The sequence below is a fragment of the Balaenoptera physalus genome (genome assembly GCF_965194825.1).
Source record: "Balaenoptera physalus genome assembly, chromosome: 1".
In the NCBI taxonomy this organism is placed as follows: Eukaryota; Metazoa; Chordata; class Mammalia; order Artiodactyla; family Balaenopteridae; genus Balaenoptera; species Balaenoptera physalus.
The window spans coordinates 83,500,800-83,517,402 of record NC_138882.1 but is presented as its reverse complement, the minus strand read 5'-3'; the positions used below and the strand labels follow the sequence as shown (position 1 = coordinate 83,517,402).

Sequence of the window (16,603 nt, the reverse complement as noted above, 5' to 3'; positions counted from 1 at the left end):
CTGCTGCCCGCGCTTCGCAGGGGTCCGGTACGGGAGGGCGAGCCGGGCAATCGGGGGAACTGGCCCGCCTGATCCGACAGAGCCGGGCGGCTGACTTGAGGCCAGAGGGCAGTGAAGCTGCTAGGAAGGCGTCGGGACCCAGGGCCGGGTGGAGGCGCGACTACCAAGCCGGTCGCACCGGGCCTCGGCTCCCATTTTGCACAGTAGCCGGGAAGCCGCTGTGCAGATCAGCGCTGGCCCTGCGGGAGTCGGAGTCATGGGCTAGGTCCACGCCTCTTTGGGACCCGGCGCGCTGTGGGGGCGGGGCCTTCCGAGGGCGGAGCCTGGCTCTGGGCCGGGTGGGAGGGGGCGGGGCGGGGCCTGGTGGCTGCGCCGAGCCGCTAGGTGAGCGAAGCAGACCCGGCAGCCGCGGCTCCTCGGCACTCCGCCCAGCACCTGCTGCCCTCGCCCGACCCCAGGCGCCGCTGCCATGCGGCTGGCGCTGCTCTGGGCCCTGGGGCTCCTGGGGGCGGGCAGCCCTCTGCCCTCCCGGCCGCTCCCAGATATAGGTGAGTACCCTGCCAGCAGTGGGCCGGGGGGCGGACTGGGAGGACGCGCAGGGAAGTCGGGAAGCACTGGGGTCCTGGGGTCGGCCGGAGACCCTGAGAGACCCCAACCAGAGTGCAGCCCGCCCTGGTCTGCTGTCCTGGGCCGAGGGCCCAGAGACTGGGCGATGGAGTGGGGAGGGAAGGAGGAGGGATGCCGGCGCCCCCTACTCTGTCATCCTCTGCACAGTCCCCGCGGACACTTTCAGGCTCCGGGACCAGGCACCGCAGGGCCTGGCCCAGCGCCCCCTCAGGATCGCGGTAGAGGGTCTCTGCTCCCCAGGACTGATGTCTTCGCTCCTCTGGGGCCTAGCAGACCGTTCCACCCGGTGCCAGGGCGCCGAGTAGGCACGTCTCCTAGGGTTTGGCGAAGAGGATACTTCCTGGCCCCCATCCCAGACCTGAGCGGCCAGGCACCCCTCACCCTGGTGCTGATGCCACCAGAAAGCTGGCTGAACGGGAGGGGGCCCGGGAGGAGCCAGGAGCGGGGAGAATTGGCCAGGAAAGAGGCTGGGACACCAACTCCTCCTTGGAACTTTCACTTCCCGCTGCTGTCTTGGGCTGGGGGCCGAGAGGGTAGGCGGGGGTGGAGTGTCCGGAGGAGAGAGGGCCATTGTGGGGATGGGGGGCGGACTCCGGGAGGAAGCGGAGGCTGTGGGGAGCGGGTGTGCCTAACTGGGCATGAGGGGTATTTAGGGAGGGGGGTGTTTGCAATGCTCACCCAGAAATGGGCGTTCCCGGCATCTCTGATGTGAGGAAAGGGAGGGTGAGTGGGCACCGGGCCACAAGTCTGCGCCCAGTCCTGAGAGGGGGCGTTCCTGGGGGGAGGTGGTTGGGTGGGGGTGGGAACAGGGGGAGGGTCCCTGTGAGAACCTGGGATTGGTCTGAGGGGGACGGGGGTGTGGTGCACAGACTGGGCAAACTGAACTTCTTTCTTTGGGGACTTGTGGATGGGTTGGTAGGATGAAAGGGAAAAATTGGAGAGAAGCCCCCGCCCCCTCCCTCTAGTATTCTTTAAGTCCCAGCATGCAGTGCAGGGGTCCTTCAAGCAGAGAAGGGCCTTGATGTGCTGGGAGCCAGGTGGGTCAGAGGGCGCCAGCCACCCCCAGCCGTGGTGCTGATTCTCTCAGCACTCTCTTGGGGTGTCCTGGGAACCCTGCAGGTGGCACTGAGGAGAAGCAGGCAAGGCCAGAGAGGGCCCTGAATGGGTCTTCGGAGCCCCAGATCCTTCAGGACAACCTCACGCTCAGCCTAGCAGAGGTGCTTCAGGTGAGCCTCTCTCTCCCCTCGAATAAAGAAATACACCCGCACCACCCACCACCCTGAATAATCAGGTGTCTCCAGGCAAAGACTGGCTGAGGAGTGGGTGAATGGACCTCACTGTAGCATGGCCATCCCAGGTCTGGCTGCCTCTCCCTCCGCACCCCAGCACCTGGCTTCACTTATCTCGCTCTCCCCTCTGCACACACATCTGTCTGCCTCAGCCCCACCCAACCCTTCCATCTCCAATGGGAAATTCTGAGGCCAGACTTGCTTTCTTGGTCTCATGTTGTCAGCTTTTTCAGTGGGGAGACTTGGAGAGGGTCAGGGCCTCACCAAACACCCTCCCCTCCCAATTCTAAAGCTGAGTCAGAGGAAGGGCTGGGGCCTGCACTGGGTCCTCCATGATGCTTCCTCTCTGGGCAGGAAGCCGAGAAGGGGCGGCTCGGATACCTTCCTTGACCTCCCCACACAACCCCCCAGAACAATACCCCAGGCCAGGCAGGGCTTCCTGGCCCCTCCCTCAGGATCCCCCCACCAATGATCTAATCATTGGTGCTCTCCTAAGGGCCTGAGGTTTTCTGGTTAGAGAAGACAGGAGTTTCAGACAGGGCCAGGGAGGTGACATGCCCTCTGGTGCCCACAGACCAGTCTGCCTGAGGCTTTGCGGATCAAATTGGAATTGGATGGTGAGAGTCATATCCTGGAGCTGCTACAGAATAGGTAATAATGATAGTGGTAACATTAACAATAACATGGCTAACAACTTATATAGCATCTACGATGTACCAGGTACTAAGAGCTTGAACTCATTAAATCCTCGTAACAACTCTATAAGGTAGATACTATTATGTATTATTATTGGCCTCATATATGAAGAAGTCAAGGCACAGAGAGGTTAAATAACTCTCCCAAGGTCACACAGCTAGTGGGTGGTGAAAACTAGATTGGAACCCAGATAGCCTGACAGAGTTTGTGGCCCAACCACCATACTCTGCTGTCTCCAGGGGAAGCAGGAAGCTTGCGGGGATTGCCCAGCCCCCAGCCACCCCTCTACCACCTCCAGGTCTCAGGCTGTCACTGCACCACTCTGGGAGCACTGCCCTCCTTCTTCTTCATTCCACAGGGAGCTAGTCTCAGGCCGCCCAACCCTGGTGTGGTACCAGCCTGATGGCACCCGGGTGGTCAGTGAGGGACACACTCTGGTGAGTCAGGTCATCTCGTGCCCTGTTTCTGGCCCGAGGGAAGAAGGAAAGGGGCGACTGGAAGGTGCCATCCCTGGAGAATGGGAGGACACTGCCTATCCTCACCCACAGGCTAGCCTCCTGGGCTCAAACCTTGGCCTGGCCTTCACGTTGGCACTCATGTTTCTCTGCTGTAGGAGAACTGCTGCTACCAGGGAAGAGTGCAGGGCCATGCCGACTCCTGGGTCTCTGTCTGCACCTGCTCCGGACTCAGGTACAAGGGGTCGATTCCATGAAGGTGGAGAGAGTGAGCGTAAACGAAGCATGGAGCTGAAAAGTTTTCTGACTTCCTGCATCTTTGCATAGGGGCTTGGTGATCCTGTCCCCAGAGAGAAGCTACTCCCTGGAGCTGGGGCCTGGGGACCTTCGGGGTCCCCCTGTTATCTCCCGGCTCCAAGACCTCCTCCTGCCAGGCCACACTTGTGCCCTGAGCTGGCCTGCATCTGTGCCCACTCAGGCTCCACCAGAGCACCCCCTGGGACAGCGTCACCTTCTCCGGGTGAGGATGAATGGCAGGAGGGCTGGGCTTCTATTGTCCCCAGGGCTGGCCCCCGGGCCCTCAGAGCTATTTGTTCACAGTAACAACTGCTCCTGCTAATGGAGCAATTTCCCAGTACCAGGCACTTTATGAACATTATCTCCTTTACTGATCCCAGCAACCCTGGGAGGTAGGTGCTATCCGTAGCTCTATTTTAGTGAGAAAACTGTCTCAGAGAGGTTAAGTGACTTGGCCAAGGCCATTCAACTAATAAATGGTATATCCAGGATTTGGATGCAGGTACTTGACTCAAACTCATCTGTCTTATGACCCAAATGCAGAGAGCTCTCACTTGGATATAGCAAATACATAGTTACTGATCATAAAGAAATAAGAAGCCAATTTGCTCATTTATTCATTGGGGATAATAAAACTACTTACCGTATAGGATTACTGTGAAGATTAAATAAATCTATATACATACATATATATGTGTAAATGCTTAGAACTCTGCCTGGCATACATTAAGTATTTGATGGTGTTGTCTATTATTATTATTTTTTATTTGGAAAAAGCACTGAATTTGAAGCCAGAAAAGCAGGGCTCTACTCCCAGCTTCTAAACCTATTGTTTGTCTATCTTGGGCAGGTCCCTAGCCTCTCAGGTTGTCAGTGGTTCTCTGTGAAATGGGTTCTTCACGCTCTTGTTTGACCACACAGAGCGGGTGTGGACGCAGCCCGGTCAGCCCTGCGCGGCTGCCGGCGTGAGCGGTGGGTGTGCCTGATGCGCCTTCCTCTTGTCCACAGTGGAGGCGGGACGTGGTGACAGAGACCAAGATTGTTGAGCTGGTGATTGTGGCTGACCATTCCGAGGTGAGCTTGCTGGCCCCTGCAAGTCCTTCCCTGACCTCTGCCTGCCCTGCTGCCTTTCACGGTCACCTCTCTTGACCCACAGGTCCAGAGGTACCGGGACTTCCAGAGCCTGCTGAACCGCACCCTGGAAGTGGCCCTCCTCCTGGACACAGTGAGTATCGGACCCAGCAGCATCCTTATGGCCCCCGACCACGGGAACCCCTCTCCTGAGCCCCAGTTCTCTTTCAGTTCTTCAGGCCTCTGAATGTCCGGGTGGCGCTAGTGGGCCTGGAGGCCTGGACCCAGCGTGACCTGATAGAGATAAGCCAGCACCCAGGTCTCACACTAGACAGCTTCCTCCGCTGGCGCCGGACAGACCTGCTGCCTCGGTTGCCCCACGACAGTGCCCAGCTGGTGACGTAAGACCCCCCAGGCTCAGCCAGCGGGGCCCAGCTCTGCCCCGGACTGGCAAATTTCACATCCCAACTCCCTACCTGAGGCCCTGAAGCTCTGGCCACCTTGGCTTTGGGCCCTAACCTTTGCCCTCTCAATCCCGCAGTGCCACTTCATTCTCTGGGCCCATGGTGGGCATGGCCATTCAGAACTCCATCTGTTCTCCTGAATTCTCAGGAGGTGTGAACATGGTGAGCTATTTCCATGTCTCCTCCCCATTCCCGTTCAGCTCCTCCCCAGTGTGGTACCATGTATTCACTGAAACCCCCAGCAAAGTTACCAACCCCAAAGCTGAGGGTATAGAGGGCGGGGGTGCATGACGTGGCCTCTGCTGTCAGGATACCCTCACCTGTGGCCAGCTCATTAGCGTCTTCACCTATGAGCTCTTCCCATTTCTTGGGGAAGGAGGAGGTAGCTGAGGCCCAAAGAACAAAGGTGCTCTCCCAGGGCCATATAGTTAGAGAGGGGTAACAGAGGTGAGCTAGAACCCAGGTTTCCTGCCACCCAGGCCTGGGCTCTCCTCCTACTTTAGAAGCACTTAAGGAGGGAGGCGGTGCTTGCTCAGTGCCCAAGAGGTCAGATGAGGAGAGAAGAGGAGCAGTCAGGCTGGTGCTGGACCTGGGGTATCCCCTCCCCAATGACAGGACCACTCCACAAGCATCCTGGGAGTTGCCTCCTCAATAGCCCACGAGTTGGGCCACAGCCTAGGCCTGGGCCATGACTCACCTGGGAACAGCTGCCCCTGTCCAGGTCCAGCCCCAGCCAAGAGCTGCATCATGGAGGCCTCGACAGAGTGAGTAACTGCAGGATGGAGAGGGCAGGGGGCAGGGGGCAGGGAGCCATCCGCAGCCCCAACCTTCCTTGCTGCCATCGCCAGCTTCCTGCCAGGCCTGAACTTCAGCAACTGCAGCCGACAGGCCCTGGAAAAAGCCCTCCTGGGTGGAATGGGCAGCTGCCTCTTTGAACGGCTCTCCGGTCTGCCCTCGATGGCCAGTGTCTGCGGAAATATGTTGGTGGAGCCCGGCGAGCAGTGTGACTGTGGCTTCCCCGATGTGAGCCCCTCACCCAGAGCCTTGCCCCACTCACTTCTGTGCCCTCACCCTGGCTCATCAGCCATCTCCAAGCCTCAGGAACCCCTCTCCCCACCTCCCTGTCTGCGGGGACTGCACATAGATTGTTGGGCTCTGGCTTTCATTTGCTGTGTGCATCCTTTTGGGTTCAGGCTCTGGGAGGGGGTTAGGGCAGGCTCTCAGGCCCAGCCTGCTCTGACGCTCGGTCCCTCTGTGCCCTCGCCCACAGGACTGCACTGATCCTTGCTGTGATTACTTCACCTGCCAGCTGAGGCCAGGGGCACAGTGCGCGTCCGATGGACTCTGTTGTCAAAATTGCCAGGTGGGCACAGACTGGACTGGCCACCCAGAGCCCACCTGCCAGGGGCCAGTGTGGAAAAGGTCATTCTGACTCCCAGGGCCTGGCTGGACTTGCCCAGCACCCACACTGATGCTTACCCACCCTCCACAGCTGCGCCCGGCTGGCTGGCAGTGCCGCTCTACCAGAGGTGACTGTGACTTGCCCGAGTTCTGCCCAGGAGACAGCTCCCAGTGCCCCCCTGATGTCAGCCTGGGGGACGGTGAGCCGTGTGCTGGTGGACAGGCTGTGTGCATGCAAGGACGCTGTACCTCCTATGCCCAGCAGTGCCAGGCTCTCTGGGGGCCCGGGGCCCAGCCCGCCGCGCCACTTTGCCTCCTTACTGCCAACACTCGGGGGGACGCCTTTGGGAGCTGTGGGCGCAGGCCTGATGGCAGCTATGTGTCCTGTGCCCCTAGGTAAGTGAGGGAACCTGGCTCCTCCTCTGGGTTTGTGGGAGTCTTGGCTCCGCCCCACTTACCCTACACCTCCTCCCTAACCCCAGAGATGCCATTTGTGGGCAGCTCCAGTGCCAGGGAGGGAGGGCCCAGCCTCTGCTGGGCTCAGCCCGGGATCTTCACTGGGAGATGCTGGAAGCCAACGGGACCCAACTGAAATTGAACTGCAGCTGGGTACACCTGGACCTGGGCAACGACGTGGCCCAGCCCCTGCTGACTCTGCCTGGCACAGCCTGTGGCCCCGGCCTGGTGAGCAGCCTAGGTGGGCAGTACCAGGTGGGGAGGGATATCTGGACTGCTGCAGGCAGCGCCCAGGCCTCACTAGCCGCCGGTGAAGAAGGTGCAGACTCTGAGGGGAGTTCAAATTCTCACTTCAGATGGAGCAGAGTCCCATCATCCTCTGAGCCTTGGTTTCCCCATCTGTAAAAGCGGGGTGGGCTTCGTTTATGTTGGCCTCCCAGTGCCAGTAAAGCTCTTGAGAAGGTGATCTTTGCCCTCCTCTCACCATCGGGCAGGTGTGCATCAACCATCAATGCCAACCGGTGGAGATCCTGGGAACACAGGAATGTCGAAGCAAATGCCATGGGCATGGGGTGAGTTGGCATGGGGGGAGATGAAAGGGGAGCAGGGAGTCTCTGGGAAGGAAAAGAATGGTGGGCTTTGGAAACAGACACACCTGGGTTCTAATCTGTGCTTTACCACATCTTAACTGTTGGATCCAGGGCAGGTTATTAACCTCTCTGAGCTCAGTTTCCTTCTCTAACTAACGGGCATAATAATAGTACCCACCCCCTGGGGGCACATGAGATGAGTATGAAAGCTTCTAGCACAGTGCCTGGCAGATAGAAGGCACTCACAATGTGAGTTCAATCTAATTTTCTCTGGCACAGATAAAGACTCTCTCTCTCCAGAACGCTGGCGCCCTCCACACTATCATTCTCAGCACACCTTCCAGTTGTGGACATCTGAGATCTTGAAAAGCTGGGGACAGGGAAACACGGCCCCGGAGGGCACAGCTCCTCACTGTTCAACCTGTACCTCCTAGGTCTGCGACAGCAACAGACACTGCCACTGTGAGGAGGGTTGGGCGCCCCCAGACTGCACCACCCACATCAGAGGTAGCATGAGGTGGGGGACAGGGGCAGCTGAGAGGGCATCCTTCACTGCCCCTCTTTTTCTGACCCCTTCGCTGCTGGTTCCCTGACTCTCTGTGACCCCTGACCCCTTCACCTTCTCTGATCACCTGACCTCACTCCCTGCCCCCCCCCACCTCTTCCTGGATGTAGAGTTCTTAGCCCTGCCCACCTTCAAACCTGCCTTCACCCACAGCAAACAGCTCCCTGACCACAGGGCTGCCCCTCAGCCTCCTGTTGTTGCTGGTCCTGGTGCTGCTTGGTGCCAGCTACTGGCACCGTGCCCGCCTGCGCCAGCGACTCTGCCAGCTTAAGGGACCCAGCTGCCAATACAGGTACCAGCCTCCCTGCTACCAGCTTTCTCCACAGCTCTGTTAAGGACAACAGCTCTGGAGCCCCACCCCCGCCCCTGGGCAGCCCCTGACACCTGATTCTGAACACAAGCCCCCCAGACCACACCCCACACACATCTCCCTTCCCTACATGTGCCCCATAACTCTTCACCTCACATGTAGACCCAAGTGGGGAAGCTGGGGTGCTAAGATCATTTCTCTCCAGGAACCCCAGTGCTGGGTAAGTGGGGCCCTCCCTCAGGCTGATCAGCTTCCCCTTCCCACTTCTGATTTGGCCTGCACCGTGCTCCAAGGGGCCACAAAGGGTTAACCCCACTCAAAGGCTGCAAATGGGTGGAGAACAGGGTCTAAGGCTGGGCCCTCTCTCTCCTTGCCTTTCTCCATGCTCAGGGCAGCCCAGTCTGGTCCCCCCGAACGTCCAGGACCCCCGCAGAGGGCTCTGCTGACGCCAGGTGCCAAGGTACGTCTGCATGCCAGAGGAGAGAGGGCCCATCCTGGCCAGACATCCAGCTTGGGCCCTGGGGTGGGGGGTGGGGGTGGGCATTGGAGGCTCTAGACTCAGAGAAAGACTTGCATTGCCCAAGAGTCAGTCAGAGGAGTCAGGGCCAGCCCTCCCCTCCCGTCCCCTGGCTGCAGGCTGAGAAGCAGAGTCCAGCCTGGACTGGGGAGGGGCAGTCACCTAGAGGAGGGAGAGCTGTGCTCTTTGAGCTGGCCTAGCCGGTGGCTTTGAAAGGTGGGTCTACCTGTGCTCCCAGCAGTGATGCCCCCTGGAGGGCATGAGGGGGTGGTGCTCAGAGTGGCCTTCAGTGTGCCAGGACCTGATGAGGCCCTGGTCACCATGTGTAGAAGGGCTGGTGAGTGCCCCTGCCCTGAGCCCTCTGGATCTGATGACAGAAGAGTGTGTGTGGAGGTGGTCTGCACGCCCACTCCACCACTTGTCACCCCCTCTGCATGAAATTGAATAACCGCATGCACAGCCCCCACTGCCCCCGGGCCCCTGGCTGCCCATCCCTGAGCACTAACACCTCTCTGCCCACATCTATCTCTCTGCTCTCTCTCCCACCCCCCCACCCCCACTCTGCCTGTCTGCTCTTCCTGCTCTTTCAGCAGGCTAGTGCCCTTGGCTTCCCGGCCCCTCCCTCCAGGCCGCTGCCTCCTGACCCTGTGCCCAAGAGACTCCAGGTAAATCTGGGCCAGGCCCTGCCCTGGCCCAGGGCAGGTGGGAGGCTTGGTGCCCAACTGCAATTCTCCTCCCTGTTCCCTGCCAGTGGCGCTTTTCACTAGGGGACCAGGGTGCCCCTCAGCCTTCAGACACTCCCCAGAAGTAGCAAAGGGTGAGCCTCCTGCCTTGGTTTCTACCACCATCTGGTGGTCAGTGGTGGGACTGCAGCCTGCCAGGGACACCACAGGTGACCCACACCTTTCTCCCCTAAGGCATCTACTGGCATGCACTCAAGCCCCATGCGCATGCCCCCGTTCTCTCCTGCCCCCTGGCTGACTTTGCATGTTGACCTGAACCCCTCGGGAGACCCACTGCATGCCCACTGCTCCTGGCTGTGCTCTCATAGTCACTGCCCCTCTCTCTGTTCAGGCTGAGCTGGCTGACCGACCCAATCCCCCCAACCGCCCTCTGCCCGCTGACCCGGTGGTGAGGTACCCGAAGGTAACAGTGGGGGGAGAGAAGGGCACAGCCTCTCCCCCCACCCAGGGCTGTGGTGCTGGTAGCCTTGCCAGTGGTGCTAGTAGTAAGATGCCCCCTGTGCCTAAGGGCACATACCCCAGTGGCATCCTTAATGGTGACAGGTTTGTTTGCAGGCAAAGGTGTCCTCTGGTGCCGCCCCTCAAGCTGGTGTTCCCCAGCACCAGTGTGTGGGAGGTGGGCAACATGATACCCCCTCCCAAGCTGGCCTCCTGCCTTCTCTCTCTCAGTCTCAGGGGCCCACCAAGCCCCCACCCCCGAGAAAACCACTACCTGCTGACCCTCAGGGCCAGCGCCCTTCGTCTGACCTGCCTGGCCCTGGAGCTGGAATCCCGCCCACAGTGGTACCCTCCAGGTAGGGGAGGAGGGTCGCTGAGGATGGGCTGGTGGGGCGAGTGGTCTGGGGGGACCTCTGACCTTTTTTCTCGGCCTCCCGCACCCCAGGCCTGCGCCGCCGCCCCCAGCAGTGTCCTCGCTCTACCTCTGACCTCTCCTGAGGCTCCGCTGCCTCCAACCTGGACTTAGGACTTCAACAGGCATACCCGACCCCTGGAGTCCCCCGCGGTGACTGAAGGAGCTGGGGCCTGGACGCTACGGAGCAGGAGTCTTAAGACACCGACACTGGGCACCTCCACTTGCTGTCGAGCAGCACCCTGGGGATCCGCCCACGCAGTGGCACCTGGGGGTTGGGGAGTGTCTGGGAGCTGGACAGAGCTGAGGGAGGTGCGCACAGCCTGTCTCTGCAGAACTGCAATAAAAGTGAGGTCTTGGGAGTGCGCCTCGAAGTTTGTCTGCTTAGGGAAGGAGGGTCTCCCCTGCCGCGATTCCAGATCTGGCCGCCAGGAGACGCTGCGCCTCAGATGAAGACAGGATAGGGAGGGCGAGAGCCCCAGGCTGGGTCAGCGGGTGTCCCTGGGATGCTCGCGGCTTGTTTCTGCCCAGTCTGGGATGACCTTCTGCACAATCCAGTACCACAAAGGGCGTTGTACGCCCTCTGCCACCCCCAGTAGCCAAGTTCTCGCCCCCAACGCTGCGCGGCCCCTTGGCGGCGACCATCGACAAACCGGCTAAGCTGTTGGACTCGCTGTCCCCACCCTCTGACCAGCGGCTGGGAAAAATGGAACTGGCTGGCGTTCTCAGAGCCCCGGAGCCGGGGCGGGGCGCGGCGGCGGCTCCCACGATTACAAGGGCGCGCACCTGCCTCTCCCCTCCCCCACCCCACCTGAGGGTTCGGGAACAGAAGTGCTTCGTATGGGCCGCAACCACCTCATTACTTCGTCTTTGAGACTATGGCCTTCGTTCGCCCAGAACGAAGGTGTGGGGCAGAAAGGGACAGGGGCCAACCCCAAGGTGGGCATCGAGCTCGCCATCTGAGGTTCTGTAAAGGGGGGGTGAGGGTAGGGGGGGTGCCCAGGAGGCGATTTGTCCCTTCCCCTCGCTATATCCCTAGATGTGCAAAGAAAAAGGAGCAATGCTGCCTAAGATGTCTGGACAACTTCGTGGATCCTCTCCCGTGCCTCACTTGCCTCTTTCTGGGCAAAAGGCGTGGGCCCATATTTAAATCTTCCAAAGATTTAATAAGGCTTTCTACCCTGTACCAATACAGACACGAAAGACACGACCTCCCTAAAACAACTCCTAGACAGTGGAATACGTCCCTCCTCGCCGCCCCCTTGAAATGCGGTCTAGCCTCAGCAAGAGCTTGCCTAAGCTGGCGCGCGCGCTACAGCGCACAGAAGGTTAACAAGAGTTGGCTTTGAATGAAGAGGCGGAGACGCGCCCACATTGGTGGAAAGTTATCCAGGGGCGTGGCCTGTGAGTCTCAGCACCCCACCCCCCTTCCCGCAAGTCCCCCCCCCCCGCCCCTCCCGCACTTTGTACCTTTCTCGGCGCGACTGCGAAGCGGGACGGGACGGGCCCGCCCGGGCCAGAGCAGACCAGACCCCGGGGGCGATGCGGCTGCAGCCCCTGCTGCGGACTGTTCTCTGGGCCGCGCTCCTCAGCTCCCCTCTGCGAGGGGGCTGTGGCCTCCGCCACGAGGTCTACTGGAACTCCAGTAACCCCAGGTAGCAGGGCTGAAACCTGCAGGCTCCGAGCCGGGCCTGCGCGCTCCCGGGCCGGGCGCGCGCCCGACACTCGCACTGTGCGCGGCGCCGCCTGGACCCGGCCGCGCGCCGGGGCTCCTTTGTTTGAGCCGGCGGGGGAGGAGGGAGGGGCGAGGCGTGCCCGGGGTCCCCAACCCCTGCCCGCACGCGTTGGGGGGCGAGAGGGGGACCCCAGCCCCGAAGGCAATCGGTGGGGTCTCGGAGCCGGCAGCCGAGAGACCTCGGCCTGCACTCCGAGCCCCGCCCCCCTCGCTTCTCTCTTGGTGATCCCCAGCCTCCCAACGGCCCGAGCTGGGGCGGGCGGACTTGCGGCCGGGGGGCTTTACTCTTGTGAAAGAAGGTTACTCTCCTGCTCGCTTGGCCTTCCCTTTGGTGCTACTCTCTCCTGATCTCATTCTGTAACTCTGCTTTCATCTCGTCATTATTAGTCCTATTTCTGTGCAGCCTCGGCCCTGCCCTTCTAGCTGAATCACCTTTAGGCAAGTCGTTTGACCTCCCTAACCTCAGTTATCTCATCTGTAGAATGGGCTAATAATGCCTAGTACCCTGAGAAGTCAGGAGGACTAACTGAGGTCATGTGTGTGAAAGAGGTGCAGGCTACACAGATACAAACTATTATTTATTTCTCTCTCCTGAGCTGCCTGCCTTTGAACGTCGATATTTTTTCCTGTTTCCATCCTCCTCCCCAATTCTCCCTGCCTCCCTCTGCTTTCTCCATCTGTTTTTCTTTCTGATTTTCACTTAAGACAATCTGTGACTCCGTTTGTTCACTCACTAACATTTATTAAGCGTGTACTCTGTGCCGGGATCTGTGCTAGGGTGCTGGGGGTTAGAGATAAGACCTAGGCTCTGCCCTCTGGGAGCCCAAAGAACCCCTGGGCCAGCAAGCTTCGGGACAGGTCATTACAATACCAATGCTGTGTGATAAGAGCTGTTGTTGTCCTCCAACTCTGAATTCCTCACTCTGTTCTAGACTAGTGCCTCTGCATCACTTGGAGGTTTTGTTAAAAATTCAGGCTGCTAGCCCCTAAGCCTGAGGTTTCTGGCTTATTCATTCAATCTACAAATATTTATTGAGCGCTGTCCTTGTGCAAGACACTTTTCCAGGCACGGGGGATGCTGTGGAACAAAACGTACAAAGGCCCAGCTTGTGTTCCAGTAGGTCTGAGCTGAGCCCAGGAATGTGCATTTCTAATCAGAACTCCAGATGCAGGTGGTCTTGAGACCACCCATTGAGAGACAGTTGGGGGCCTTTCATAAGTCAAGTTGGACTCTGTGTATGGTGGGGATGCGGGGGGAAGTGGTTCATGCTCTATTTGATGCTGGAGGGGAACAGCATGTCCCAGGTTTTCCCACCTGCACTGGCTCCCCCAGGCAGGTGGAAGGGAGTCCTGAGGAGGCCAAAGATTGATTGAGAGATATGTGGAGGGGGCTCCCCTCTTTGTATGGCACTTGACTGTCCTGGCCACAAAAAAACAAAAGGGAGGTTCCCACCATCCACTCTCTCTTTTTTTTTTTTTTTTTTTTTTTTTACTATGGCATTCTTTTCCGCATTGAATTGAGCTCTTAAAAGGCAAGCCTTCCTCTTTATGCATCTGTTAATGAGGATATTGTTCCCAGTCTCCATCTCTAGTCTGTGACTGCTCTGTGGGCCCAGATCTGTACCCCTTGCCTCTGTGCCCCAGCTTCTTCACAGCAGCCATCCACCTAACATTTATCAAGCACAGGTGCTACACCAGGCCCTGTCTTGGGCACTAGGGCTAGATAGGTGGGTGGCAGCTCCCACCCAAAAGCTAGGGTGTGGTGAGCGGCCTTCTCACATTTGGGCCATGTGGTTATAGGCACTGCAGTCCCTTAACCTCTCTGAACCTGTGAATCGGTTACCTCATCCTTTTCTTGCACTCTGTCTCTCAAGAGGTGTCAGTCTGGGGAACTCGGGCCTTCCTAAGCTGCTCCCTCTCCAGTAGGTGGGGGATTGGCTGGCGGGGACCATTGGGAAGGGGTATCTCTGACCCTCGTGCCCCAGGTGTGCCGTGCCATGAGCCCCTCCGCCCTCACCTACCTTATGCCTGCAGGCTGCTTCGAGGAGACGCTGTGGTGGAGCTGGCCCTCAAGGATTACCTAGACATCTTCTGCCCACACTATGAGGGTCCAGGGCCCCCTGAGGGCCCTGAGACATTTGCATTATACATGGTGGACTGGCCAGGCTATGAGGCCTGCCAGGCCAAGGGGCCGGGTGCCTTCAAGCGCTGGGAGTGCTCCCTGCCTTTCGCTCCCTTTGGCCCTGTTCGATTCTCAGAGAAGATTCAGCGCTTCACGCCCTTCTCCCTTGGCTTCGAATTCTTGCCTGGAGAGACCTACTACTACATCTGTGAGTGAAGATGGGCACACTGGCTGCCTCCTGGGGAAGGTGGGGAGGGGAATGGGGCTACCTGCCATTGCCAGCAGTCAAGGCAGAGATCCTGAGGGGTGGGGGAATGAGAGGACTGGGAAGGAAGGCTAGGCCTAGAAGGGGGGAGTGGGCAGGGGGCCTGAGTCCAGGACCGAGTACGAGGACATCTAGAGTGAACCAATAGAGAGGAGAGGAAAGGAAGAGGAACCAGGAAAGAGGACATGAGTAGGGTCACAGATGGCACCTAGATGTGGCCCCAAAATAAGGAAAAGCTTTCCAGGGAACTGGAGAGAAAAGAAGCTGGGAGGGTTTGAAACGGAGTCTGAGGCATGCAAACTAGCCTGTGCTAACTTCTTCCTCCCAATTTCCCACCACCCAGCAGTGCCAACTCCGGAGAGTCCTGGCCAGTGCTTGAGGCTCCAGGTGTCTGTCTGCTGCAAGGAGGACAGTGAGTGGGTTGGGGCAGGGGAGCAACCCTTCTGGCTAGTGTGGGGCCCTCAGGAATGAGGGGAGGAGTGGGAAGAATGTGGGAGCATCAAACTCTGAGGAACCTCTTCTCCCCCATTTAGTCTGTGGGAGCCTCCCTTACACAAAGGGAGTGGCATCTCCAGGGGCAAGGCTGTCCAAAGCCTTAGCTGAACTGGTGGTCTCTAATGGCAACTAGGAGGAGACTTGGAAGTTGGGGCTTAGAGATGATGAGGTGGTAGATTATGGGAAGGGATTGGCTAGTTTGGGAGACCCCTTAGAAAGGGGTGGGAGTGAACAGGTAATGGGGAGAGCAGGAAGGAGGCTGCTGAAGCAGGAGGACCCATCAATGCTACCCCCTCCCCCTCACAGAGCCTGAGTCAGCCCATCCTGTTGGGAGCCCTGGAGAGAGTGGCACGTCAGGGTGGCAAGGGGGGGCCACTCCCAGCCCCCTCTGTCTCTTGCTGCTGCTGCTGCTCCCAATTCTGCGTCTCCTGAGAGTTCTCTGAGCCAAGCGGACCCTTCCTGACACCCCCAGGAACCAGAGCCCTCCCAAGACTCCCTGGAGGAGGGCCCCTGCCCCCTACCTGAGCTGGGAGGGCCAAGCCAGACAGACAAGATGGAATAGTGATGGGGGAGGTCAGAGGGTCTGGGGTGACCCTTCCAGGTGCCGGCCTCCTCATCACAGGCTGAAGAGGAGCTGCAGGGGAGCTGCAGACAGCCCTGGGCACCCTGGAACAGAGGCAAGACAAACATAGGGTCTCTGTCAGCTGCTTTGATATTCTCATCCCATCCCCCAGGAAGACTGGGATTTGATGGGATCGGATCCTTGAGCCTGCTGGGGGCCAAGGCCGAAGACCTGGGGACAGGTGATTGCTGGACCAGGTCAAGCAAGAAGCCCAGGCTTGCCATCTGTGCCCAGTGCCCTGTGGGCCTCTTCCCTGGGGCAGCACCTTTCCTCCCCAGGGGGTCACCCACTTGTCTTCTGTGAAGACGGACTTGCCATGAGGTCGAATTTCATGCCAATTTGTATTTTTATAAGTGTCTGGACCAAGCCTTCAATAAACCACCCATCTTTTTGTTGCTTTCCCCAACCTACTGCCCTCTGGCTCCTTCCCTGACACTGGGGGGGGGACTCCCTGCAGCCTCTGCTCTCAGCTTGGCTTGGCCTGACCTCCCTGCCAGCTGTGCCCAGACCATCCATGCCAGGCCTCAGTAGGCACCCTCTGGGCAGTGTGGGGTGGGTGCCAGCAGCAGCTGTGGAGCTTGGCACCCTCTACCATCTCCCTAGCTGGCTTCCTGTGCTGGGGAGGGGACAGGTGCTCCTGATAGCCCACCCACTTGGGGCACTGCGGAAGCTGTGATAGCACCAAGCAGGGCATTGGGGCAAAAGCAAGGGGTAGTAGAAAGACAGCACCTGGGTTTCAGAATGCCTGGGTCCCTGAGAGCTGGGCGTCCCTCCCCCTCCCCAAGGGCAGTCTGGGCGGTGCCTGGCCTAGAACTGGGAAGGTGGGGTCAGATCAAAGCCTCCTTCCCCAGCGGCCTCTTTGTTCTCCGCTTTTATAAGGAGGAGGAGGTGGGGCCGAGGAGGGAGGGCCCCCTTTGCTCTCAGCCTCACTCTGTCTCTTCCACCTCAGGCAGGCAGAGGTGGCAAGGCTATGATCCACCCCAAAACTAACCGGGGTCCTCTTTCTGAACGGTGTCCTGGGTGCAGCCAGGGA

The 16,603-nt window shown here is 59.2% G+C and overlaps 2 protein-coding genes across 12 annotated transcripts; both read left to right on the top strand.

Annotated features, from left to right (window-relative positions):
• Window positions 1-357: 357 nt before the first annotated feature.
• On the top strand, window positions 358-10,693 carry ADAM15 (ADAM metallopeptidase domain 15). Of its 8 annotated transcripts, none has more exons than XM_082466850.1 (23): window positions 360-548; window positions 1,747-1,853; window positions 2,491-2,567; window positions 2,971-3,049; window positions 3,226-3,302; window positions 3,395-3,587; window positions 4,373-4,438; window positions 4,521-4,589; window positions 4,667-4,836; window positions 4,977-5,061; window positions 5,515-5,663; window positions 5,748-5,922; window positions 6,170-6,262; window positions 6,392-6,696; window positions 6,783-6,984; window positions 7,251-7,328; window positions 7,781-7,853; window positions 8,065-8,203; window positions 8,612-8,681; window positions 9,332-9,403; window positions 9,813-9,884; window positions 10,151-10,275; window positions 10,365-10,693. In XM_082466850.1, exons 1-23 carry the CDS (start codon window positions 470-472, stop codon window positions 10,405-10,407), a joined length of 2,598 nt encoding a protein of 865 aa, XP_082322976.1. In that variant the 5' UTR covers window positions 360-469; the 3' UTR covers window positions 10,408-10,693. The 8 variants fall into 8 exon arrangements, with proteins under 8 accessions (XP_082322981.1, XP_082322974.1, XP_082322976.1 ...); XM_082466849.1 differs by having other exon boundaries at window positions 9,329-9,403; XM_082466848.1 differs by having other exon boundaries at window positions 359-548; window positions 9,329-9,403; window positions 9,813-10,275.
• A 1,160-nt stretch (window positions 10,694-11,853) lies between these two features.
• EFNA4 (ephrin A4) lies at window positions 11,854-15,976 on the top strand. 4 transcript variants are annotated; one of them, XM_082467236.1, is made up of 4 exons: window positions 11,854-11,986; window positions 14,101-14,396; window positions 14,800-14,865; window positions 15,683-15,976. In XM_082467236.1, exons 1-4 carry the CDS (start codon window positions 11,874-11,876, stop codon window positions 15,871-15,873), a joined length of 666 nt encoding a protein of 221 aa, XP_082323362.1. In that variant the 5' UTR covers window positions 11,854-11,873; the 3' UTR covers window positions 15,874-15,976. The 4 variants fall into 4 exon arrangements, with proteins under 4 accessions (XP_082323362.1, XP_082323361.1, XP_082323364.1 ...); XM_082467235.1 differs by having other exon boundaries at window positions 14,797-14,865; XM_082467238.1 differs by having other exon boundaries at window positions 15,255-15,825.
• The last annotated feature ends 627 nt before the right edge of the window (window positions 15,977-16,603 follow it).